Genomic DNA, 23,184 nt, shown 5'->3' with positions numbered 1-23,184 from the left:
CAAATGTCATTGGCTGAGGGCAAGGCAAGATTCGGTGCCATTCCAAAGGCGTCGGTTCACGGGAGAGATCTTGAGGTTACACTTTGCCAGTCCATTGATTCTGCCTCGGGTATAAATTTCGCTCCGGCGTAATATACATCCGGTTTCATGACAACTTTCATGTTGTACCACTTCAAGTACTATGTGCCTAAAAAAGGGAATTAAATACTGCAAGTGACATGTCCGGGCGCTAGTGTGTTGAAAAGAGTTTTTAAAAGAGTTTATTTAACAGGACGGCTGTTGTATTGTATTGTATTGTATTGTATTGTATTGTATTGTATTGTATTGTAAGATTGCGACCATAATTAAGATAGAATTGCTGATAGCTCAATGCTAGCTATAGCCGAGATCAACCATTACGTGTATCCCACAATAAGTGTGCGACGGTTCAGGCGGATTCCTAAGGTATCAACAAAAAAAAAGCTCTCATGCACATAATAAGGGGGGAAATCGTGTGTCTTCGTACGGATAGGATCAACGCTTTAAGAGGTGGCACGTAGCCTGAAGCTGAAGGGGAGGCGGATGTGACAAGGGTATCTCAGAGCGAGTGTAAATAGCAAAGGTTCTTTGTTTTGTACCTTAGTTAACCAATATCCGACTCAAAAAAAAAATTTAAGAAACAAAACGGTAGTTAGTCAAATTGATAGCGTTAAAAATGATATAGTCATGTAATGCTACAATAGGTACATATCTAAACTGTTGGTTCAGTTGTTTCGGAAACAGGAGCTGTGTGATTCCAATTTTGGAAGCCAAGGGAGCCGGAAATAGAAGACATTGAACCGCGTTGAAGAACTTGACGGGACCCTGAATTCTTCACTACCTATGGTCGTATGTGTTAGTTTTGGTGTTGAGGTTGCTTATAACATGACTCGCAAATGATCTTAATGACGGCTTATGTGAAGACACAGACTAAACAGAGTTCATTCATGTTTGACTACCTCATTGCAGACAAAGCTGATCCAAATTTCCAAGCTTCTTGTCTCGTTGCTAAAATCTCCTCGCTCCACATCCGACTCTAACCAGCGCGCCAGCTCCACCAGCAACAGTCTAGAGATAGCTCAAGCGCCTGACACTTGCCACAGATTGTTATTTTGAGCCATTAGACATGGCCAACAACATTCTTTGGAACGTACGGCTCTTCCAAGATCTTGATCTCGTCGGCTGTCAACTCCTTGCCGCGCAGGTCACAAGCTTCCTCAAGTCGAAGCAACGAGTTTAAGCCAACAATGGGTACCGCACCCTTGCTGCGAAGCCAAGAGAGAGCGACGTGGCTCATCGTCCAATCTTTTTGAGTGGCCAATTTCTCTACCCGGCGGATGATTTCTTCGTCTGCCTTGGTAAGGCTGCCGGTTGGCGAAGGCATCTGTGCTCTCATGGACGTTGCGTCTCCGAGTGGTTTCGCCAATTTACCGCCAAAGTTGGGCGACCATGGCATAATTCCTACACCAGTTTCATTACAGTACCGAATCATTTCCCGCTCTTCCTCGCGATAACACAAGTTGTAGTAGTTTTGCATGCTGATAAATTTGGTCCAGCCGTTCTTCTCGGCCACGGATTGCATGCGCGCAAATTGCGTTGCCCACATCGAGGAAGCCCCAATATATCGTATTTTGCCAGATGCAACTAGATCGTTTAAAGCTCGCATTGTCTCCTCAATCGGAGTGGACGGGTCGAATCGATGCACCATGAAGAGGTCGATGTAATCGGTTCCCAGGCGCTGAAGAGATGCATCGACGGCCTTGAATATAGCGGCTCGAGAGAGACCTGCTCGAAAATCCGGTTAGCTCCAAGTCTCTAGGTCACACAATCATGAGTAAACACATATAATGAGCGATAACATGCCTGCTCGGTTGACATAATCCTTCATCTGCAACATCTCTCGCTGCCACGGAGCGGCAAAAATGTCTGGTTGATCAGGTACGGCAATGAAGCATTTGGTCATGATGACAACCTTTTCGCGCGGAATACTATGCTTCTTCAGTGCCTTTCCGATAGTTTCCTCGCTGATCCCATTCGAGTACATGTCTGCAGTGTCCCAAGTGTTTAAACCTCGATCATAGGCAGCCTTGAGCATCTCAATCGAGGCATCTTCATCGAGCACCCACGGCATCCACTGAGATGAGCCAAAGGACATGGCTCCAAGGATTGGCACAGAAACTTGGAGACCTGATGTGCCGAGCCTCACATATTCGACTCGACTTTCATCAAGACTCTTCTGGAGCGCTGGGGGTAGTGAGGGAGCCATTGAATCTGCGGTGTACGAATGATCGCACTAAGTTGAGTTAATTGGGCCGAGCAATTGTGTCTTTTGTTTATGTGTAGAAAGTGAGTTGAGATGAAATCCCTATCATAGTGGAATATGGCTGTTATTTATGTGGAAGCCATAGCAACAGCCACTTGGTCTACTCTTTGACACGATCCAGCCAGACACCCTCTGAATACTTGAAGTTGCAACATCCGTTAAATCCGTTACCATATTTTCGACTTCTAACGTGTAGTAAACATATTCATGAATGGAGTTTAGAAGACCAAAGTCCATCATCGCTTCCAATCCTTCTTCATTTTGCTATTAGATGATGCCTATTACTCGATTAATGCTCCAGATCGTTAAGCTGACAAACGGAGAAATATGGATACCTCGCGCGTTTATCTAAAAATAGTTTAGCTTCGATACAAGGGCATGTTTAGTGAAATTCGCAGAGGAGTCGAGCAGATCCCACTAATGCCCTCCCAGTTCGTGAAGGTACCCTGCAATTCGGTTGAGTCCGAATATTGAACCGTAGTACTTCGGCGGCCTTGTAAGAGAATATGATCAATCTATACCCCCTGATTTCCTATGAGCAGTCTTTTGTGCGCATGGAGATATGCCACTGGTAAACACCTTCAGCTTAAGCCCGATAATTCCGTCGTCTTCATAACTCAGAGCGCGTTAACAAGTGGTGAAGGCGCCTTGAGAAGCGCTCTTACGATGTCAAATCAAGATTCCAATAAATGAGTATTGTCAATATAACCATTCATCAAGTATTCTCATTGTAAATATCTATGCTAGAAAGTTGATTGAGTTCATATTGCGTGATGTAATTGTATGTAATACATAAGTCTATCTACAATCCCAAGTTAGAGACTTGGGGATTGATCTGTGGATACTCTGATCCCATCATAACCACATTAGCACGATGAGTGATCGCTCAAATCCTCGACGTGCCGACATTTTCATCTTAAAGCGACAGCAGGGTCAGATATTGTATTCCCCTTCATCACTGACAGATTCAAGCTGCGTGTGTCCCAAAGAGCGAGCAACGGCTTTCAAGACGCCCTTCAGCCAAGTCTTCTCTGGAAGCCGGACGGCATCAACGCTCACGGCCACAGTCAACGGCCATGCTAGTAATGCAGCTACACTCGGATGAGGCACATTAAGTAGTGTGGAAGCCTCAGGGCCTCTAGTAGTGCTTTGACGAGTGATCGAAAACTCTGTGCCACAGCAAATGTCCACAGCAAGCTTGTCAATGTTATCCTGGCACCTCTGTATATCCGTGTTCAGGAAAATATCGTTGAAGAGTGGTTGGAGTGCGCAGATGGCTCGTTTCTGAATACTATTTGTGATTAAGCGAAGAGCACGGTATCGATTCCATGTTGACGCATGGCCGACTGAAGTGTATTGATGCGAGGGGATATCCACACGAGCCCCAATTACATTCGAAGTTGGCTGCGAGAGTGTCCAGCTAGTGTGATATTCCAAGTCTTGTGGAAGTCTGAGAGCCCACAAGGCGAGATCGTAATCGAGGGTATATGACTCCATAGCAATTGACTTAACTTCATCAATGGCTCCTAGATCTGATGCATCCATATCTCTCAGGAAAGATATTGACTTATTCCGCAAGACCAAGACACGAACCATAAGCGAATCCAGTTCCAGCTCATGTCCTTCTTCACCCCAGCTCCGGCCATCTTCAAACCAGGCTGCTGAAGCTGCTCCACGAAGGATAATAACACGGAGCTTTGGAAGTCGCATGTCAGCATACAGCACTCACCCTGCAAGCGTGGGGTCGATGGCCAGTTCTACTTACACATTTTTGTCGAACTGCCTTCTCCAGCTCTGCATTCGCTGCAAAGCCTCTCTCGCGACGCACAATAAGAAGGCCGCCTGCGCCTTTCTCATGGCAGATTTTCTTCCAGAAACGGGAGCCAACAGCGTCCGGAGGTAGTCGTGTGGTAGATTCTCTCGAGAAGTACATGACATTCTCATAGCTGCCCATTAGCATCATGGCTAGTATCATCTGATATATCGTATCGCTCGATATTCCGCTCATCGCCTTCTGGATCTCCACCACCGCCTTTGCATATACTCTTTGGGCAAGGCCAAGAGCTTGTCTCACGCCCCGGTTCCGGCCGATTACGGCGTGCGAATAAGCCGTCAGCGCGAGACGGAGACAAGAGCCCGGCCTAGCCAAGTTCCAGTAATGCAGCACGTGTGAACTATATTCATAGCAAGCATCTCCCAACTTATCTCTCTCCATGGAAACGCTCTCTGCATAATAATAGAGTGCGTGCATCTCTAGTGGCAGCAGCAGCGCCGGCTGAATTTTGCTGCCGTTTGCACCTGATGTGAAACCCGCGTCTAAGGTTATAGCTGGGCTGCTATCTGTCTTGGGCGGACGCCGGCGACGACCCATAGCAAACGCGTTTTCACTTCTGAAATGCAAACCTGTCTGTTCATCCGAGTCCCAGGTGCATTTCCTATTGCCAGTTCGACATTTTCGGCACAGAGGTCTTGTGCAATCACACTATCGTTTGTATTACGATTGTCGATAATTAGCTTCTCAATGGTGGTTGACTTCGGCTTATTAACTACCTTGACTCTGCGTTTTCGGCAGGTTTGGCAACCAGGACTTGGGAAGACCATTGCACTTAGCTCAGATAGACATAATCCGGGGTGAAACAGATAGCTTATGATCATAAGACTATAGAATCGGAGGCAACAAAGCACAAGCATTGGGGTGTAGAGGCAATCATGATGTGCCCAAATTGGAGCGAGTTGCCTTCAAGGACATACCTGCGTTAAGGAAATTAAATGTCCATTGGTGTTTGAGAGTCCACTACTATAATGGACCAGGTAGCGGGCAACACTATTCCACTGGGAAGGCAAACGTCCCACTAAAGTGCTCAGTGATTGGAGAAAAAAAAAATAAGCGTCGGACAAAAGCCTAGCTTAAAGGTGAGGTTGCAGCTACCTAGCAGGAAGACCCAGCCTGTTTATTAAGAGTTCTAAATATGTATTATTGCTTATGTGCAGGAGGCTGTGTCATTGACTCTTTACACTATTCATAGAGCTAAGTGTAACAGCTGCATGCCAGCCTCTCGTTGGCCGACTACAATTTACCTCTGTAAACAGTCGATGTAGAGAATTTTCACCAATCTACGCGTGAGCTTAGGAGCGAACTGAAAGCACCAGATGCAAATTGCTAGGAGGTAACTCACCTCATTGAAAACGGTGAAAAAGAGCATATAGCAACGAGATAAACAAATGAAGGAGCAGACAGCATTTCTAGCTTCTAAATTATAACGCACATATGATGCTCACGGCGTATGTGAAAAATAAGCGACAACAATTATGTCTACTATCCACTAGATACCAAAAGGTTTTAGTATGAGCATCGGCATAGCAGAAAAGACTTACGGGTCTTTCATGCCAGTGGACTCTTGAGCAGTTATCACAAGCAAGTGGAAATTCTGCTCTCAAATTCTGCTCTCAACTTGATTACTATTGTCTTTCGCACGCCCGCAAAAAGCTGAGAAAAAGCATAATACAGTCATTCGCAATTGGTGGATTTGCGTGTCATATTTTCGCCTGTCTCGGGTTCATATGCAATTGGTGGACTTGCCTGCCGCTATTTTAGCTTCCCGTCTCCTGGACCCGTCTCTATCCTGTAGTCTAAGTTCTCTGTGCTCACTTTGTGTTGTTCTATGCGGTGTACGCAGAGTCCATGAAACTTATGCTCTGAAAGAGTACTAGGAGCACCCACTCACGAGACTCCATAGCCTCACCCTTCAGCTGTCGTTCATGGGGTTCTAAATATACCTACCAATAGTTACAAATGCACTAGAGAGCGCAGCAACATATATAAAGACTATCCAAACTCCACTGTCATGACTTCATGAAGTAGCAACAACATTTATTCTTTTACATCAATCCTTCAAAATGTTCCAGCCCATCGCTGTTCTGCTAGCGGCAACCGCCCTTCTCATTCCCAGCGCTATGGCTGGCGAGTATGTTTCAGCTAGTACTAATAATCCGAATGGTGGCTAATAGTGCTATCATCTACAGGGGCGTGCATCTTGCCAACTGTGGCCCTGATGTTAACTCGGCGGAAACCAGTGTCATCGCCTACTACGCAGATGACTCGCAGTCAAACACGGCACCGTTTTCTCAGAACATCGCCTTTGCTACCAACCCCGCAAGTCTGGTTACTTGGGAGGGTCACTCTTACACTGCAAGCTTCGCAACTGGAAACACTTTTACGACCCACATTCAAGGTGGAAGCTTCAGCTTCGGCCAGTATGCAGGGAGTGGCAACAACCAGCAGCGACAGTTTGCTTGCTTCAGAGACAATGGCAGGCAGCTTTGGAGATCAACTGCTGCTTATGCTTGCTTTAGCATTTACTATTGCCTTGATGCTTAGTTAATACGAAAATGAACTCTCAAAATATTAAATATGGTTGGCGTTTATCCTTTCTCCACTTGGAGCGATCTTTTGCCTGTGTAGAAGCCCCATAGTTTAAGGAGCTGGTAATCTGGCGGGAATGGCAGAGATGAGATACTTTGGTGTGCAATCCGCACCAGCAATAAGCCGATTCACGAGACAGACGCGGAAGCTTGTTAAATAGTTGCATAGCTTATGAAAAAGGATGGATTAGATGACATTTTGTGTTATTAGCTGACTGCTTAGTCATTTATGGATTCAATCGATAATATATGCTGTGTATTCCATAACTCATCTTATAGAAGAGCTAACTATGTGATAGTGGTTGTGCAGCTCATAAATGCTTATTATTCTTTCATATCTATTTCAGACATCCTACAAGGCACAAAATGAGTTCCTGGGAGAACAAGAGAAAAGATTAGAATCTAAGTAAAGTGATGAAATTAAACTGTGTATTTAGTTGAAACACATAATCTAGGCCGCCGTTGAAACCTGAATCCACTGGTTCACCAAGCTCTTAACCTGCTCATCAAACCCAGCGAACTTGATACCAAAAGTTTCCTCGGTCTTCTTAGCATCAACAGGAATAGTAAGGGTTGGCTGTTTCCCAGTTGTCTTAAGAAGTCCCTGTTCAATTGCCTCTGGAAAGTTTTCTTTAATAACCTTGATGCCATCTTCCCACACCATACCATTAACCCCGTCTGCTGAAGCCACGTATGCCTGGTTGCCAGGGATCTTGGGATCGAGAGCCAATACATGAAGACGGGCAGCGTCATCAATCAAAACCGAGTTGCTGTTTGACGGAACATCCGTTTGAGAACCCCGGAGCAAGCCCAAAAGCACAGAGTTAGTAGAGCTGGTCTCAAAGTCTTGGACCCTGGTGGCTAGTTCATCGGCGCCAAAGATCCATCCAGGCAGGATGCTAATCAAGTCGAAACCTGGCTTGTTCTGCTTAACCCAAGCCTCGGATTCATTCAAAGCAGCAGCCTTACTGGCGCTGTAGGCTTGGAACTCGAAACCATAAGGACCTTCGTCGACAGGAATGCGGAACTCGGCGTCGAAGGTTTTGTCGTCTCCTTGGCCGAGATAGTAATGGAAAGGAGTGATGGCAACCATGGAACTGGTAATAACGATACGCTTAACGGTACCGGCCTTGCGACTGCTTTCCAAGAGCTCAACGGTAGATTGGACAGCAGCCCGAACAAAAAACTCGGCATATTGTTCGGGGGTGGGAGGGGCTGCGCCGCCAAAGGTAGGGATTGGAGAAGCACAGTGGATCACATGTGTTGCTCCCTTGACGGCCTCGTCAAAAGCATGGGGGAGTTCCATGTTCTCAACAATGACAAACGAGAGTTTCTCTTGGCTGAGGTTCAAAGCCTTGATAGACGGCGAGTTGAGAACAGTGTTGGCCTTGGCGGCGGATCGGACCACCAGTCGGACATTGTATCCGGCGGCAAGGGCAATGGTCAAGACTTTGAATCCAAGGAAACCAGTGGCTCCTGTGAGCACAAGAAGATTGCTGGCAGCCATTTTTTTCTTATAGTAAACGGTTAAGAAAGATTAAAAGTAATTTGCGTTTTGTTGTTTGAAGGGTGTTGTAGATGAAGTAGTTTGAGAACAATGTGTGTGATGATGGTTCTTCTTCTCTTCATAGCAGGTGCATGCCCAAGTATTTATCGATTTTCCACTTGCACACACTCATGTATCTTTCATCGCTACCGCATGATTTGAAATGCTATCAAAGAGAATCTAGCTTCTTCAAATTAATCAGCCTTGGCAGTTATCCAGAATGATTCCATCTGCAGCCCAGTTAGTTCTCATGACATTTGTCAGGATTATTCTAGATCGTATTCTTCAATTAAAAGCACATTGGCATTCAAGTATTTGGACGCTGACATATGCAGTTCTGTGATGGCATTTGTGGCTGGAGCAAGCCCAAGACGTGAAATTGCCTGATTGAGCAAACGGCATGCATAAACGCTACGCTAGATTCGCGGCTAGCCAAACGAAGCTCTAGCGCTAGAAGGAATGGTTTCAGGCTAGCGGGAATGTCGCAATTCCGATGGAGAGACAGAGCGTTCTCTATGCTTGTTGCTACATGGGCAGGCCAAAGCAGGTAGGTTTCGCGGTTGACCCTGGAAGTGAATGCCTCAAGGCGTTTAAATCCGTGGCTACTCTGATAAGCGACTATGGCCTGAGGATTGCTATATCACATGTCAGATATCACATAGCATGAGACATTTAAGCTGTCGGCCGCAGCCTACTGGCCGAGAAACAACAGCAGTAGTGAACTATGCAAAAACTTTTGAGAACTGAGAAGAATCCCATAGAACGCAATCAACATGTAATTCAATTCAATAAAGTGAGCTCTGTATCCAATTATAAGCGTTGTTTTGGATTTGGTTCATTTGTCTTGAATGTCATTGCGCAGAAGCTTGTGGCACGCTCTCGGAGTTTTCCAGCGCTAACAATCTCTGTCTCCAACAACCGACCAATGAAGTAGCACTGTGATATATTCGCCCAGTTTCCTAGGTACCTTACCTAACGTACTGTACCAGTCCTATCCAGCGCCGGCAGATGCAGTGATTGTCGGCGCTGGTGCGGTTGCACTTGCAACACTCGGCACTATGCAATTGTCTGTAATACCACGCAGCAGTGTTTCATGACACCATCAAATATCTTTTGGTCGGAAAATAAGTATAGCTGAGAATAGTTCAATCTTTGGCGCCGGGGTGCATAGCTATTCGACGGCTGTGTTGCCAGAATTCTGGACAATCTACATTGAAGCTTCTAAACCAAACTTTCCATTGTTGATACCATTAGGCAAAGCAAAACTCTCTACAGCATCCAGTCGCCTAGAAAGGCGACTGGGCAACGCTTGGCAATCCCTTTTTCCCTTGCCGCGGAAGAGGCCATCATGGCATTCCGCAGCTGAACTGCGTACCGGAAGGCGGGGCTGAGACAACTGAAACTCGGATGCGTTTCACGCGGCGTCGTTCAATTAAATATCGGGATAAGGTAGATTGTGACTAATTAATTAAATCAGTCAGGCGTATCAATGTTATCGTAGCCATAGAAGTAATTTCTCCTGCGTACAAGTACTTTCCTTTGGGCTGTCTTCGCTGAAGCCAACGTCATCCCCGGTTGAACCAGTTCGCTCAAATTGAGATACGTTCATCGTCCAGGCCCGCTACATGTTGCGCCAACAGATTCCATAAAGTCAACTCAAGCCGGCTTTATTTAACCATCTATACGAGCTAAAACAGTTCTCCAATCAATTTTAGGAGATTTGTTCGTTTAACAACGGGGAGATGCAGCAAGACGGGGAGATGCGGGGAACTAACCTCTCGTCGGGAACTCAGTCCGGCGCAAAGAGAACTAAGGATAACACCAGACTAAAATTGTCCATATGACAATTCAAAACGTAAAAATAATAAATGAAAATAATTCGTAATAGTGAGTATAAAATGCCAAAAGACCGCTGGACCTCAGCCTCAGCCAAGCAATTGTGGCCCCTTCCCGCCCGGGACAAGATCTTACAATGTTGTTCACGGCTTACTACCTCTTCAGCCTCGTGGGGCATGCTTTGGCTGTCCTCGCTGCGTCTCGACCAACGGCCCATACTGTGAATGGGACATATTCAGGACTGAGCATACCATCTTTCAACCAAGAAGCATTCTATGGCATTCCGTATGCACAAGCGCCGGTTGGAGACCTTCGTCTTCGACGGTCTCTGCCATACAACCAATCGTGGTCTGGCGTAAGAAATGCAACAGTTCGATCTGACTCTTGCCCGGGGTATAACGGATTCCCACTTGCTCTTGTTGGTGGGAGTCTTGTTGACGGACTTACTCTGGGAGAAGATTGCTTGACCATTGACATTGTCCGACCAGCCAACACAAATCCTTCCGACAAGTTACCCGTCTTCACCTGGTTTTATGGTGGAGGTAAAGCATATTCACAATTCTTGTCCTCTAGTTAAATAGCCAAATTGATTTCATGTAGGTTTCATCGCCGGGGGATCCGCCGATCCCAAATACAACTTGTCGTACATTGTACGAAACTCAATAGAGATGAATAAGCCCATTATTGGTACTGTTATTAATTATCGAACGATGTGCTTTGGCTTCTTGGCATCGAAAGAAGTTCTAAATGCCAACGTTAGCAATCTCGGGCTCTTTGACCAGCGAAAGGGCCTCAAATGGATCCAAGAGAATATTGAAAGCTTTGGTGGTGATCCTGACAAGGTAAATACTCGCTATAACAGGTTAACATTTAATAACTTGTATTAGGTGACAATCGCGGGAGAGAGTGCAGGCGGCTCCAGCACGGGTTATCACTTAATTGGCTTCAAAGGCAATAACGACGGACTGTTCCGTGGAGCAATAATGGAGAGTGCAAGTCTGCTGGGAGCTCCAAGTACGCTTACAAGATTTTGAGTAAAAGAAGAACCATCCGGCTGACTTTATAGTAAATAACCCTGAACAGCTGCAACGAAGCTATCAAGGCATGTACGATAACATTACAACAACTGTAGGCTGCAACACCTCAAATGATAGCCTAGCCTGCCTGCGAACTGTCCCTTATGAAACTTTACACCAAGCATGTACCGGGTTCCGCCAAACGCCGATTATGGATGGCGAATTCATCTCACAATTACCGTCGCAGTCTATTCAAAAAGGAGAAATCGCCGATGTTGCCATCATCATGGGCAGTAATACTGACGAAGGAACCGCGGTTTTCTTAGGACCTCGGGCGAATCCTTTGAACACCGATCAGGAAGTATTTAAGTATATCCAGGCTCTTGGAAGTGGCCTCAATAATGAAACAGTAGAGACGGTTATGAGTTTATATCCGGATGACCCTACTTGGGGTTGCCCATTCGGGACTGGGCCCGAACGATTTGCAGATCAGGGATTTCAGTACAAACGAGGTGCTGCTATTGCAGGAGACTACTTTATACATTCGGGGCGAAGGTTCTATGCCAATTCACACAGCATTCGGAGCCAAAAGCCAATCTATACGTATCGATTTGATCAAGCGCCTTGGAATATGAGGGAGCCCTCCATTATGATCATACCGCCAGTCTATGTCACGCATTACTCGGAGGTACTTATTCTGTAGCAATCTTGGCATCTCTTCGCTAATCTTGAATCGCAGATTGTGTATGTGTTTGACAACCCTAACAATAACAGTAATTTTATTGGGCCGTACCCAGGCTATGCAAGGCTGCAGTCCTTTATGTCGCGATCTTGGGTGTCATTCATTCACGACTTGGATCCAAATAACCATGGATTGCGCGATCCGAATCTTCCGAAATGGCCAAATTATAACTCTAGTCACCCTCAAAACATTGTCTTTCGCGAAGGAGGGAGTTTTATTGAGAAGGATGATTACCGGAAACGGAAGCTAGCGTTTTGGCCGACTATCTGGGCGGAATTGCAGACGTGAGGGACACTTGTACTTATGAGACATTGTTTACTATTTGATGTGATTGATGTGATGCACATATTTTTTTTTGTTAGGTATTTCAAATGTTCATATACGTTAATATATAAGAGTTTAAGAAAGAAGCATTCGCACGATTTCGCCATTTAACTGTGCCGTAGCAGGGTATTGACAGCATAATAGGCCGTAATGCAGCCGATAACTAGATCAATTCCAATTATTATTCATTTTGCTCAAGCAAATACTTCAAAAAAAACCTACCATGGGAAAGGCTTTGATAAATATTTACGGCAATTACCAACATATATGACTACTCATGTCATTATCTCCGACCAGAGCGTGCTCCAGTACGCCAACTGTTCCTGTCTCCAATCATCCTTCTCCACCCAGCTTGCGCCAGCCCTGAACACAATGTTTTGCGGGTCCGAAGTATTATATTTAGGCCATACTGGCTTTCCCTCAAGACCGTGGTTATTTGGATTCTGGTCGTGGATGAATGATACCCAAGACCGAGATACGAATGCGGCTAGTTCTGAGATAATTGGATACGGCCCAATCCAGTTGACATTCTTATCCGGATTATCAAAAACATGGACAATCTCAGTGAAATGCGTAACGAACACAGGCGCAGTGGTAGTTACGTCGACTTCTTGCATGTTCCACGGCGCTTGGTTGAAGCGATACGTGTAGATCGGGTGCTTACTGCGCTGGCTATGGTTGACGGCGTAGGCGCGGCGACCGGCGTGAATATTCACATCGCCAGTAATGGCAGCGCCTCGCTTATACTGGAAGCCCTGGTCTGCAAATCTCTCAGGCCCGGTGCCAAAGGGGCAGCCTCGGATAGGATCATCAGGATAGAGACGAAGGATATTGGCAACGACTGAGGCGTTGAGGCCGCCGCCAAGGTGGGCGACGAGAGATGAAATGTCACTGTCGTTGTTCAGAGTTCCTCTAGGCGTGAAAAACTCTGCAGTGCCCTCGTCTGTGTTAGATCCCATGATGAGAGCGACATCAGCGATTTGGCCCTTTGCGATCGAGACAGAGGGAGGCTGAGAGATGAATTTGCCGTCGATATAGGGCTTGAACTGGAAGCCATTTACGGCGCTGAAGAGCTTCTGGTATGGAACGGTGCGCAGGCAGGCCAAAGAGTCTGCGGCGGTGTTACAGCCAACCGTTGTCGTGATGTTATCATACCAGCCTTGGTAAGTTACATTCAGTGTCTCAACTGTATTCACTGTGATAAGCAGTCAGCAACACATTGGTTTAGATCTCCGCTACAAGTACTAAAGACAAAACTTACTCGAAGCACCAAGCAAGCTCGAGCTCTCCAAGATGGCACTCCTGAACAGGCCGTCATTCTTTCCTTCAAACGCCACCAGTTGGTATCCTGCCGAGGAGCCTCCTGCGCTCTCACCCGCGATTGTGACCTTGCTTGGATCGCCGCCAAACGCGTGGATGTTCTCAGACACCCATTTCATCGCCTGCCGCTGGTCAAAGAGGGCAATGTTGCCTACGCCGGCCGCAGCGACCTCCCTTGAAGCCAGCAAGCCAAACGCAGATGTGCGGTAGTTGGGCACGACAGCGATGATTGGCTTCCTCATTTGCATCGAGTTGCGCACCATGAAAGACGTGTTATAACGGGGGTCGGCTGATCCACCGGCTTTGAAGCCACCGCCGTATATCCAGAAGAAGACGGGGAGGTTGTCTCCAGGTTGTACATTGGCAGGTCTTACGATGTCGAGTGTCAAACAATCCTCGCCCATGGTTAAGCCATCAGCGAAGCCCTGGGCAAAGGGCTTGTCGAAGCCGGGACACGAGTCTGATCGTACGGTGGCATTACGAGTACCTGTCCATGACTGGTTGAATGGGACGGGATAACGGAGTCTCAGGTCTCCAAGCGGAGGTGTTGCAAAGGGGATTCCGTAAAAGGCCTCCTGGTTGAAAGTGTTGAGAGTGAGACCAGTGTAAGTCCCGTTGACGGTATGAGCCGAGGGCGCATTTTGATGATGGACAGCTGAAGCGCTGGCGGGAGACAAGCTGCTCATGCAAAAGAGCACCAAAGAACACAAAGTAATTGACTGAAGGCAATACATCTTATCTGGTTACAATTCCATTACTTTGTCGAAGCATCCTATTACTAACCATCCATACTCATCTAAAGTACATCGTTTCGCACATCGAGAAACTATAGCACATTTATAGCTATGTTACTTTTCTTTGAGAGCCTTCTCTTTCCCGGGGAGCTATGCGATCTACACTCTTTGCTCTATACTAGCCGATATCGATGCCCTCATTTTGCTCTCTGGGACGATGGAGCTAGCGAAACTCTCCCCGGACTCCCCCGGATTCTCCCCCGGGAGGCGTCTTCTCCGCATATTTACCCCACGCTTGTCAGCTTCGGTTCATCTTCCGACTGAAACTCTCCCCAGATTCTCTCCCGAAGGTGTCACGATCTCCTTGCGTCGTTACTCCACACGTGTGAGCTAGACCCAACCTCTAGACTAGTGCCACTACTTCAAGTCCGCCGGAAATGCTTCCCGGAATGGGCATATTCCTACTTGGGATTATCTACTCTCTCTGTGGTCATTTATGACGATATTTCAAACTTGAGAGGCCTAGATCATGATGGAATCGAAACTTTACGTCGGTGGCTGATGAAGAACCGCGGGATAAGCGATGCCACCATCGTGAACCAGCTCACGTGGCAGTTCCTGTCAGACGCCATCCCCCAAGGGAACTTGGTCCATTTTCGTTCTCACCTGTCTTTCCACTAGTGAGAATTTGCCTTTTACTAGGTTGTTAAACGCTCCATGAATGCCACAATGACAAGCGACCTCTCATTTGCTACATTATTGTCATATATACTTCTTCTAGATAAAATTTCAGCTCTCCTTGGCGTAACGTTCAAGTAGCTCAACAACCCTTTTCAGACTTTTTCGCTTTCCACCCAGATCTTCTACATTGTTCTCATCATCCAAGTTAATATTCTCTGTGGTTTCAAAGCCATGCACTTGGCCGGCGACTCGTTCAAAATGAACATCAAGCCCAGCATTTTGGAACTTTGCAGCCACGGAAGCACTCAGCTCAACGTCGACTAAATCATCCGCATCTCCATGAATGAGAACAGTCGGGGGGAAGTCTGCATTCAAGCCGAATGTTGCTGGAAACAGTGCCCGATGCTCCTCGGGTATTGCTTGAATACCTTCCTTTGCAATCTTTTCCGTCAACCCAGGAGAACGAGTAAGCACGTCAATATATTGTGCCGTCTGCTGCATCGTAGAAGCCCATTTGAATCGTTGATCCGCTTCTAATTTAGCTGGCATGGGATACCCATCGATTATTTTAGCATTTTGTATCGCTGAATCGATCTCTTTCAATATCTCGTCTTCGTTAGGAATCCCTCCCCGAAGGCGCTGTCCAGGATGAACATATCGACTGTTCAAAAAGTCAACCATGCCATAAACGCATAGCAGGGCGAGAGGCTTCGGACACAATGGACTGGCTGCTGTTGTGAATGCTACATGGCCTCCTGCGCTGGAGCCGGCGATGATGATTCGACGCGAGATGTTGTTATAGACCCAGCGAACAGCATCCAGGGAATCTTCGAGAATATCGTGGCCTCCTGCTTCTGGCAGTAGCCGGTATGAAGCAGTTGCATATGTCCAGCCCCTCTTTTTGCAGGCGTTAATTAGCCAGTAAGGCGGAAACGAAGTCTTCTTCCCTAATAGCTTTAAATGATGTCTGTTAAAGTCTACTTCTTCGTAAATATATCTAGCATTGTGGCCAGCTTACCAAGAACCCTCCATGAAAATGAATAAGGGCAACATTGTTGTCTTGTGCTGTAGCAGGAGTAGAAACATCAATAGTGAGCTCTAACCCGTTAACGGTTTTGTAAACGTGTGTAGTGGTATGTAGTCTTGCCATGGCAGCGGGAGGTGAGTCTTCAGTAATGAAATTCTTCACTTTAACAACTCAATGAAAGGAGAATTGCTACAGGACAATTGATAAAAGCTTAAGCCAAGCAGCGCTCAGTTGCTACTGTGCGAGGTATTTATATTCGACACTCCTGCTTCTCTGCCTTCTATGTGAGCTATGCTGAAAACAATAATACATTCACGACATTATATCATTGTATTTCGCAGCTTACCAAGCTCGGTCAACCCATAAGAGCTGCGGGCTTTCGCTAACCAATGCAACGCCACTATTAGATTGCGTGGGCCATCCCATCGGCACTATACTCAGCGTGTGGTCGAACACTACGGATTTATCTTTAAGATCAAATGAACAGCCGAGTTCTCAGGTGAACTGAGAATCCTATGGCGCATTTTGGGTGCCATGATGGTGAATAGGGCTCGGATTTAGGAACTTTTTCGGACACTATTAGGAGCGATATCCCGCAGAGATGCCGACGTGCTTGGCGGGCTTCTTGGCTTAGTAATTTGAGTCTGCCACTTAGAGATTCTTCTGGTTGAAATTACCACTTGGCTCCACTTTTGATGGCCAGCTTGGAGCTTTTGCAGCCGAAAATGCCGGTTGCAAAGTCCGTTTGGGGTAGTATATCGACATGTTTTAACTACATGTAGGTACATGTAGGTAGTTGATGAAAAAATGAAACCTTACTCGATGATGTGTAAGACAAAGTGCTATTGAGCAGTTGAGAGGCAAAGCATGGGCATCAAATTATTTTCACAAAGAAGATAAAAGTCTGCTCGTGGCTTAGGACTCACCCAACCCAAATACTTTACTGTTTCCTCACAAGTTGGTTTTCCGCTTTGAATATTCAACGTAGATCAATACCACAGCGTAACGACTGGTCCTATTCATTTGTGTCTGTAGACCAGCTAGGTAAGCAACACGGTCCGATTTGCAGCTTGAACACCGCTTCGAAGCCATCATATCATGATCAGAGTCTCCATTGACAGAACTATTATTTCTTAGTGCCACGGTCCGGCTGTACTCAGAGGGTGTTCACATCTTTGCCCATGCGTGAACTCAACACTTGTAATAGAAATATAGCACTGCAAACAACAGGGGCAATTGTCCAACTTGGCTACTCAAGAGAGGAGTTACTATTTTTATCGAAGTCAAGTCTCCTTCTGCACCCTGTTTCCCTTCTCTCCAAGGATTGTATCCCGACCTTCTTTTAAAACAGCTTAAAGCCACTCTTCGTCGAACTGCTGTCGCAAATGACAATCAGGCGCCACACCAGCTTCAAAGAGATACTTGACAATGGTCTAATGGCCGCTGACAATAGCCCTATTGGCTCCTCTGTTCAGCAGTGCCTTGCTGACAGCGCCTGATCGCAATGTTCTTTCTCCACGAATGGAGCATCGCTGCTCGGGGTAAATGATGAATATGTTAGAGAGCTTCTGAGCTATTATTTGAAGGGTTCAAGTTTTTCATCTAGTCTACACGACGCCCGCGGCATCTGTCTTGCCTCTAGTCGCTCCTGAACTAGATTCGCTCACTGGATCGCCATCCACTGCTGCAAAAATGTCTTTCTGGTGGTGGTGTTTCGCAGCATATATGACCTCTCGGAAAATGAACAAAATGGGGCTTGCAACCAGAAACAATGACAACAGAAGGGTCAGGCACAGCGTAAAGATTGAAAAGCCTTGTGACATCCACACAAAACTCATCCATCCATCACCGAATCCGGTAACTGATTCCGCAGCTAAAACAACTTGCATCGAGCTCAGTGTAAGAGTAATAATTCCAAAGACAAACAGTAGAGGGCCATAAAACTGGGCAAAGTAGGCGCCATACTGCCCATACTGCTTGAAATATGTTCTTCGTCCTAAGAATATCTTCACCCAGAAGTTGAGGCGCGTGAGTCGGAGATCTCCATATAGATACCGGCGAGAGACTTCGGTATCTGGAATAGACTTGAAACATCTCAAAAACTCGACCAAGTTGGAAAACGAGATGGATTTCGGAACTAGGCCCAATCTGTCATCCTGTATTGCGAGTAGATAGTCCGACTTGTGCTGAATCAGAAACGCGTAGGATCTCAAGAAGCCACATGCCGCTCTGAAGATAGCTTTCCTTTCCGGAGCAGGAATGGGTGAACTGGAGTCGACGAGGAAGTAATCCCAAAACGCGTGGGAGAGCAGATACTCGGGAAGCGGCTTTATAAAAACCCTTTCGTATATCCATGTCAGATGGAGACCTGGATCCTCTGTGACAACTATTTCTCTGCCTCGGACCAGTTGATGGATCAGCGACGAAATATGAGCGCTGTTCTGCGTGGCAACCAGCCACAGATGCGGAGCAAGCTTGTCCAAGCTATCTGTCATCAATTCGTCCTTCAAGAATTGAGCGATTCCATCATAAGGATCTCGGAGCCTGATCCAAGGGTTGCCTGGCAGGGAGGCGCTGTCCGCAGCCTCTTGAGATGTCGCGGTAGAAGAATCGAGATTGCCCAAGCCTCTGACCAATACACGTCGCGGGTTTTTTTCAATGAAAAGCTCAGAACAAAGCTGTCGATTCGATGGAAAAGGTACTTCGGTCATGGTCTTTGGAAACAAAACTAGGCAATGTCCTGTTCGTATCTACCGAATCAGTCTCTGCGCGTTTCGCAACTTCGTCCTAGGCTCTCCCGTCGAGAGCGTTCTGAATTGAAACGGATTTATCCACTCCAGAAGAGATTCGAGAGTCATCTTAATTCCTACCCGCCGCATCTGAGCCTTTTTTTTTTCCAGCCCCCTCTTGTAGGCATCTAATTCGCGCTACTACTATTCGCTGCATCGCAGTCTCATTTACAGCCAATAGATGTAGATGCATCCTTGATAGGCCAGCCGCGGCTGAGTATGACCACTCTAATTCGCTCATCTCGTGCATTCAGTGCGGGGCCAGTGTAACACAGCTCAGCAACATCGCCAGAACCTGCTGCTTCAATCAATCCTCCCCGCGTTTTATATCTTGTGCCTCGTCTGTTTCTACTGGTTTCAGAGCACACGAATTAGTTGTTGTCAGCGAAGATCACCACATCCGCCCCCACAGGGCAAATACAAAGACCGCCGTATCACCAACCTCTCGTCCCAATATGGCTTCGACAACGTTAATTCTTATCCTCGGCACGTATTTCTGTTGGGCAGCTATGGTATCTAGGGAGCTCTTCCATCAGGTGTGGGCAATTACGCTCTTATTTCTCGTCTTCCTCACAGATAAGTGCTTCCAGCAAGACTCAACAATACATTCATTCTTCTATGGTACTCTGTGCGTCTTGAATCTCGCCGTCTGTATCGCCTTGTCCCCGGTCCAGGTCTTTCTTTTCAAACAGAAAGCCACATATCAGACGCCAAAGCGATTGGATGAGTTCTTGCCCAAGTCAGCTCCAGGATCACGTCGCAATCCTTCCATATCGGTAGAGTAAGGATTCGTTCTTTCAGGTCAATTATAATACAGAAGCTAATCATTTCGGCGAATCTTAGTCTTGTAGCTGTTCACGGACTTGGCTCCTCCCCAGAGGCAGCATGGGCCTACAAGCTTGATACTCCACGAGACGAAGCGGGCAATTCAACTCCGACTCACAATTGCACGCAAACAACTGCAAAGCCAAAATATGGGCCGATATGGCTTCGAGACTTTCTTCCTCTCGATGCGCTCCAGGCCCGGGTCCTGGTCTATTACCACAATTCCGGATGGCAAGCACATGCATTGGGTATGTCTCTCAGAGACTATGGACAAGATCTCCTAACTTCGATCGAAGGCGTCAGGCAAACAGAGGCAGTATGACGCAGTGTTCGATAATCCGTGGCAATAATGGATCGCTTCTAACATGGCTGTTCTGCAGGAACGACACCGCCCTGTGATAATGTCCCTCCTTACATCGCCCTCTGATCCGAGACCCGCTTCCCTGTTTAACCCCTAAATACACAGCAAATTTCCATCTTTTTGGCTCATCTTATCCCATTTTAACGCGCAGCATTCTTGGTCACAGACTGCAAGTAACCAAGCAAAAAGCTTTGGTCAGCCTGTGATATCGGTGTCGCATTGCTGTTGCGAGATGGTGGCGCATTTCGTTGCCCCTCAGCAACAGGTCCGGATATCGATCCCATCCGGGGCATGGAATGCCCAGTCACAGCTGGTCCAGGTTGTTGCGCGTCTGCAGCAGCTTTGGCTGGCGTCCCAAAGAGAGAAAGAAGCGCCCGCTTCTGTTCCGGAGAGACATTTGGCTTGTAATTGTAGTTGGGGGCCGTATGTTGCGTGCTTTGGGCTTGGGAGCTCATGGGGATCGGTAGGGCAGAAGGCGAAGGCTGGACCACCTGCCCAGGCCGAGGCTGTCCCAGATTGTTGAACCCTGCAAATGGCGTGAAATTGGTTTTGGCTTGTTGAGCCGGCCCAGATTGTTGCGCCGGCCCAGATGGCTGGGCCTGTTCAAGGGACTCTCCTCTCTGAAGGATGCGAGATGGTTGTATTGGGTCTGTCTTGATAGTGGACGTCGCAGTAAAAGTTTGCTGTGTCGTAATAGCATGTACAGGATGAGCAGGATAGCTAGGTGCTCCTTTACCCAGGCCTCCGTTCAAGTTTTGCAAGAGATTCAGTGCGGCAGATGATCGTTGCGGAGGTGGAGCAACGTTGGGAGGTTGTCGATGGGTGTTGGGAATCGATTGAGGCATAGGATTGGCATTGGCATCGGCTTGGGCGTTTTGGGAGTGCCTTGCTTCCGCTATCTTGAGAGAGGAGAGTGCGTTTGATAGCTTTGAGTCTCCTTGGGGAGCACGCTGTGAAGAACTGGAGGATTGCAGAAGAGATAGTAGAGCACTGCCTTTGTCTTTTGAAGCGTTCGTCGCGGGCTGTTGCATGGCCTGAGCTTGCTGGTTTTGTGCTCGCATAGCTTGTGCCTGGGCTAATAGTGCTTCGATAGATGACGGAGCGGCGGATGTCTGCACCTGAACTTGCTGAGTTTGGACGTGTTGAGTTTGAACCTGCTGAGTTTGTGTTTGCTGATTCTGTGCTCGCATAGCTTGGGCTTGGGCTAACAATGCTTCGATAGATGGCTGGGCTGCTGGCTGAGCGGCCGGCTTAACGGACGGTTGAACAGATGGCTGCAAGTTCAGCAAGCGATGTAACTCCTGAGTGGCTCCATCAAGGGATTCAATGGTAGGTTCAGCAGCGGGAACGTTGTTGGGTACCCAAGCCTCATCTTCGGTAGGGTCCTCTTCGATGGGCATATGTTGGTGGTGGTGGACGGCATACGCCTGTGGTGCACCAACAGACGCTCTCTTCGCATCATTCTTCTTCTGAGCAACGATCCACTTCTTCAGAGGGACCAAGAAAGGGGCAACCATGTAGAACTTGTTGGCGTTTGTCCCAGCGCCAGAATCGTAGTTATTGTTTTGAGGACCCTTCTTCCGAAGAGTGGGCAGGTCAGATAGCTTATACCATTCAATCTTGCTGATTTCTTTCCTGGTTCGAGGCTGGAATACCGTATCCATGGGAACATCTCGAAAGACGTATAGGCGAAGATGCTGCTCTCTCATAGGGATTTCAATGTATATGGGCTTCACCTCGTTTGGTACCAGCCCAGCCTCTCGGAGGTCCAAGCCGGTCTCTTCGTAGACCTCTCTGACGGCACAGTCCAGGTCATCTTCGTCCTTGTTGATCTTGCCTCGGGGAAAACTCCAGCTCGCCCCTTTCTTCCAGCCTTTGACGAGAACTACCGAGTCCAGGTCACGGTTGAGCATAATAGCACCGCGGACTGGCACGCGAGTCTTGTACTGCAAAAACTCTTCGAACGCCTTGGTATGGTTCTCAACCGAGAATGAGGCTAGCAGCGGGCAGTGTTGGAAGATTCGTAGACAGAATGTGCGCAGCGTCATGGACGGGAGGGTCGGATCGAGCGGCCGGATGAAATCTTCGTAGAACCATTGTGCCTCTTCAACTTGGAAGCATAATCGGGCAACCGACGACAGATCTTCTTGCGGAAGGTTGATGATGAACCGGACGCAGAGATCGTCCAGCCCTATTAGGATTAGAATTGATCAGCATCTCGCAGCTTAGAGCAAGGTGACAGGTGGGGTGGTAATACAGTCTTCCAGCTGCATCTGTTTCTGAGCCATGTTTTGTCTCTCTTCTCGTTTTGGTGGAATTGTGTTCAGCTCAGCCCCATGCTCTGATTAATAATAGCGATACGACGGCTTGATCTTCACGACTTGGCCAGACTGAGTGCGGTTCGGACATGTGACAGGATAATGGGCATGGTCAAATCGATCCGGAGTTCAGCAGCTGAGGAATGGATCGCGACGCGCGCTTCAGCCACAGCAAGCTATTGCGAGATGGCCCGCTATCGTCAGGCGGTTCGAAAGCCGAGATTAGGCGGAGAGAATGGCTGCGCGGGAGGGTTGGCGATTGCGTGGCTATTCCTGCGATGGGTTTGCCGAACGAAGATGCAGAAGCTATCAGATGCCAGAGGCCAAGGTGAAAAGGCCGTTGCGGCCGTAAATCAAGCCAGTGTTTGTTGGAATGATGCGCGGCACACTTTCGCACTGTCTCCGCTGAGGGGAATGAGCCGTTTGTTCAAGGAGTGCCACAGCCTCCACACAGTATGCAATAGCAACTCAAGCAAATTATAGCTTCAGCCACGCTGCCCAACCACACAGCCACAAGCCACCTGTGGCTCGCATCGGCGTGGCGGTGCTGGAACTCGCCTATCTTGGCTTTGTGGCTCCGGATCTGCGCCGTGGCGAAGAAAGCGTCAGAGGCAGCCAGCCAGCACAACGGCCGCTAAAATCTCCCCTGTGACAAGGGCCTGTTAGCGGCTGCTAGGGCCACTGCCGCGGCGTCTCATTGGCTGCGCGGCGCCGGTCCAGCGTCTTTCCAGCACCTTGACCTTCTGAACAGCAGCTGAATTACATCATGAACTGGAGCCCTTTCCAAAAACAGGTTCTTGGGCTATGCCATGTGAGCGACGCCATCATTCACTGCAGACACTTCACAGTGACGGCGTTGAAAGACGAGTCCATAAAACCACAGGGTCAGACTTGTTTTTTTC

At 47.6% G+C, this 23,184-nt stretch overlaps 10 protein-coding genes across 10 annotated transcripts; 3 read left to right on the top strand and 7 right to left on the bottom strand.

Annotated features, from left to right (window-relative positions):
- Nucleotides 1-1,138: 1,138 nt before the first annotated feature.
- Nucleotides 1,139-2,284, bottom strand: TGAM01_v205774 (aldo-keto reductase; the record flags this gene model as incomplete). The annotated part of the gene is made up of 2 exons (XM_018800941.1): nucleotides 1,139-1,803; nucleotides 1,861-2,284. 2 exons carry the CDS (start codon nucleotides 2,282-2,284, stop codon nucleotides 1,139-1,141), a joined length of 1,089 nt encoding a protein of 362 aa, XP_018665773.1.
- A 990-nt stretch (nucleotides 2,285-3,274) lies between these two features.
- Nucleotides 3,275-5,032, bottom strand: TGAM01_v205773 (hypothetical protein; the record flags this gene model as incomplete). Its single annotated transcript, XM_024549711.1, has 3 exons — nucleotides 3,275-4,036; nucleotides 4,107-4,823; nucleotides 4,892-5,032. The coding sequence occupies 3 exons, from the start codon at nucleotides 5,030-5,032 to the stop codon at nucleotides 3,275-3,277; spliced, it is 1,620 nt and encodes a 539-aa protein (XP_024405569.1).
- A 1,206-nt stretch (nucleotides 5,033-6,238) lies between these two features.
- On the top strand, nucleotides 6,239-6,719 carry TGAM01_v205772 (hypothetical protein; the record flags this gene model as incomplete). Its single annotated transcript, XM_018800943.1, has 2 exons — nucleotides 6,239-6,306; nucleotides 6,365-6,719. The coding sequence occupies 2 exons, from the start codon at nucleotides 6,239-6,241 to the stop codon at nucleotides 6,717-6,719; spliced, it is 423 nt and encodes a 140-aa protein (XP_018665775.1).
- Nucleotides 6,720-7,214: 495 nt separating this feature from the next.
- TGAM01_v205771 (reductase) lies at nucleotides 7,215-8,270 on the bottom strand (the record flags this gene model as incomplete). The annotated part of the gene is made up of 1 exon (XM_018800944.1): nucleotides 7,215-8,270. The coding sequence occupies one exon, from the start codon at nucleotides 8,268-8,270 to the stop codon at nucleotides 7,215-7,217; it is 1,056 nt and encodes a 351-aa protein (XP_018665776.1).
- Nucleotides 8,271-10,281: 2,011 nt separating this feature from the next.
- On the top strand, nucleotides 10,282-11,864 carry TGAM01_v205770 (carboxylesterase; the record flags this gene model as incomplete). The annotated part of the gene is made up of 4 exons (XM_024549710.1): nucleotides 10,282-10,687; nucleotides 10,746-10,987; nucleotides 11,033-11,159; nucleotides 11,278-11,864. 4 exons carry the CDS (start codon nucleotides 10,282-10,284, stop codon nucleotides 11,862-11,864), a joined length of 1,362 nt encoding a protein of 453 aa, XP_024405568.1.
- Nucleotides 11,865-12,502: 638 nt separating this feature from the next.
- TGAM01_v205769 (hypothetical protein) lies at nucleotides 12,503-14,281 on the bottom strand (the record flags this gene model as incomplete). The annotated part of the gene is made up of 2 exons (XM_018800946.2): nucleotides 12,503-13,422; nucleotides 13,489-14,281. The coding sequence occupies 2 exons, from the start codon at nucleotides 14,279-14,281 to the stop codon at nucleotides 12,503-12,505; spliced, it is 1,713 nt and encodes a 570-aa protein (XP_018665778.2).
- A 789-nt stretch (nucleotides 14,282-15,070) lies between these two features.
- Nucleotides 15,071-16,112, bottom strand: TGAM01_v205768 (hypothetical protein; the record flags this gene model as incomplete). Its single annotated transcript, XM_018800947.1, has 2 exons — nucleotides 15,071-15,916; nucleotides 15,981-16,112. The coding sequence occupies 2 exons, from the start codon at nucleotides 16,110-16,112 to the stop codon at nucleotides 15,071-15,073; spliced, it is 978 nt and encodes a 325-aa protein (XP_018665779.1).
- Nucleotides 16,113-17,596: 1,484 nt separating this feature from the next.
- On the bottom strand, nucleotides 17,597-18,700 carry TGAM01_v205767 (hypothetical protein; the record flags this gene model as incomplete). Its single annotated transcript, XM_018800948.1, has 1 exon — nucleotides 17,597-18,700. One exon carries the CDS (start codon nucleotides 18,698-18,700, stop codon nucleotides 17,597-17,599), a length of 1,104 nt encoding a protein of 367 aa, XP_018665780.1.
- Nucleotides 18,701-18,954: 254 nt separating this feature from the next.
- TGAM01_v205766 (Mut11) lies at nucleotides 18,955-19,925 on the top strand (the record flags this gene model as incomplete). The annotated part of the gene is made up of 2 exons (XM_024549709.1): nucleotides 18,955-19,559; nucleotides 19,622-19,925. Coding segments are annotated over 2 exons (909 nt in total), but the record flags the coding sequence as incomplete, so codon positions are not given.
- Nucleotides 19,926-20,104: 179 nt separating this feature from the next.
- On the bottom strand, nucleotides 20,105-22,252 carry TGAM01_v205765 (hypothetical protein; the record flags this gene model as incomplete). The annotated part of the gene is made up of 2 exons (XM_018800949.1): nucleotides 20,105-22,155; nucleotides 22,222-22,252. 2 exons carry the CDS (start codon nucleotides 22,250-22,252, stop codon nucleotides 20,105-20,107), a joined length of 2,082 nt encoding a protein of 693 aa, XP_018665781.1.
- Between the last annotated feature and the right edge of the window lie 932 nt (nucleotides 22,253-23,184).

The sequence above is a fragment of the Trichoderma gamsii genome (genome assembly GCF_001481775.2).
Source record: "Trichoderma gamsii strain T6085 chromosome Unknown Scaffold_18.2, whole genome shotgun sequence".
NCBI classification, from domain to species: domain Eukaryota; kingdom Fungi; phylum Ascomycota; class Sordariomycetes; order Hypocreales; family Hypocreaceae; genus Trichoderma; species Trichoderma gamsii.
Note: the sequence above shows the minus strand (reverse complement) of the source record. Positions and strands in the feature narration are given on the sequence as shown.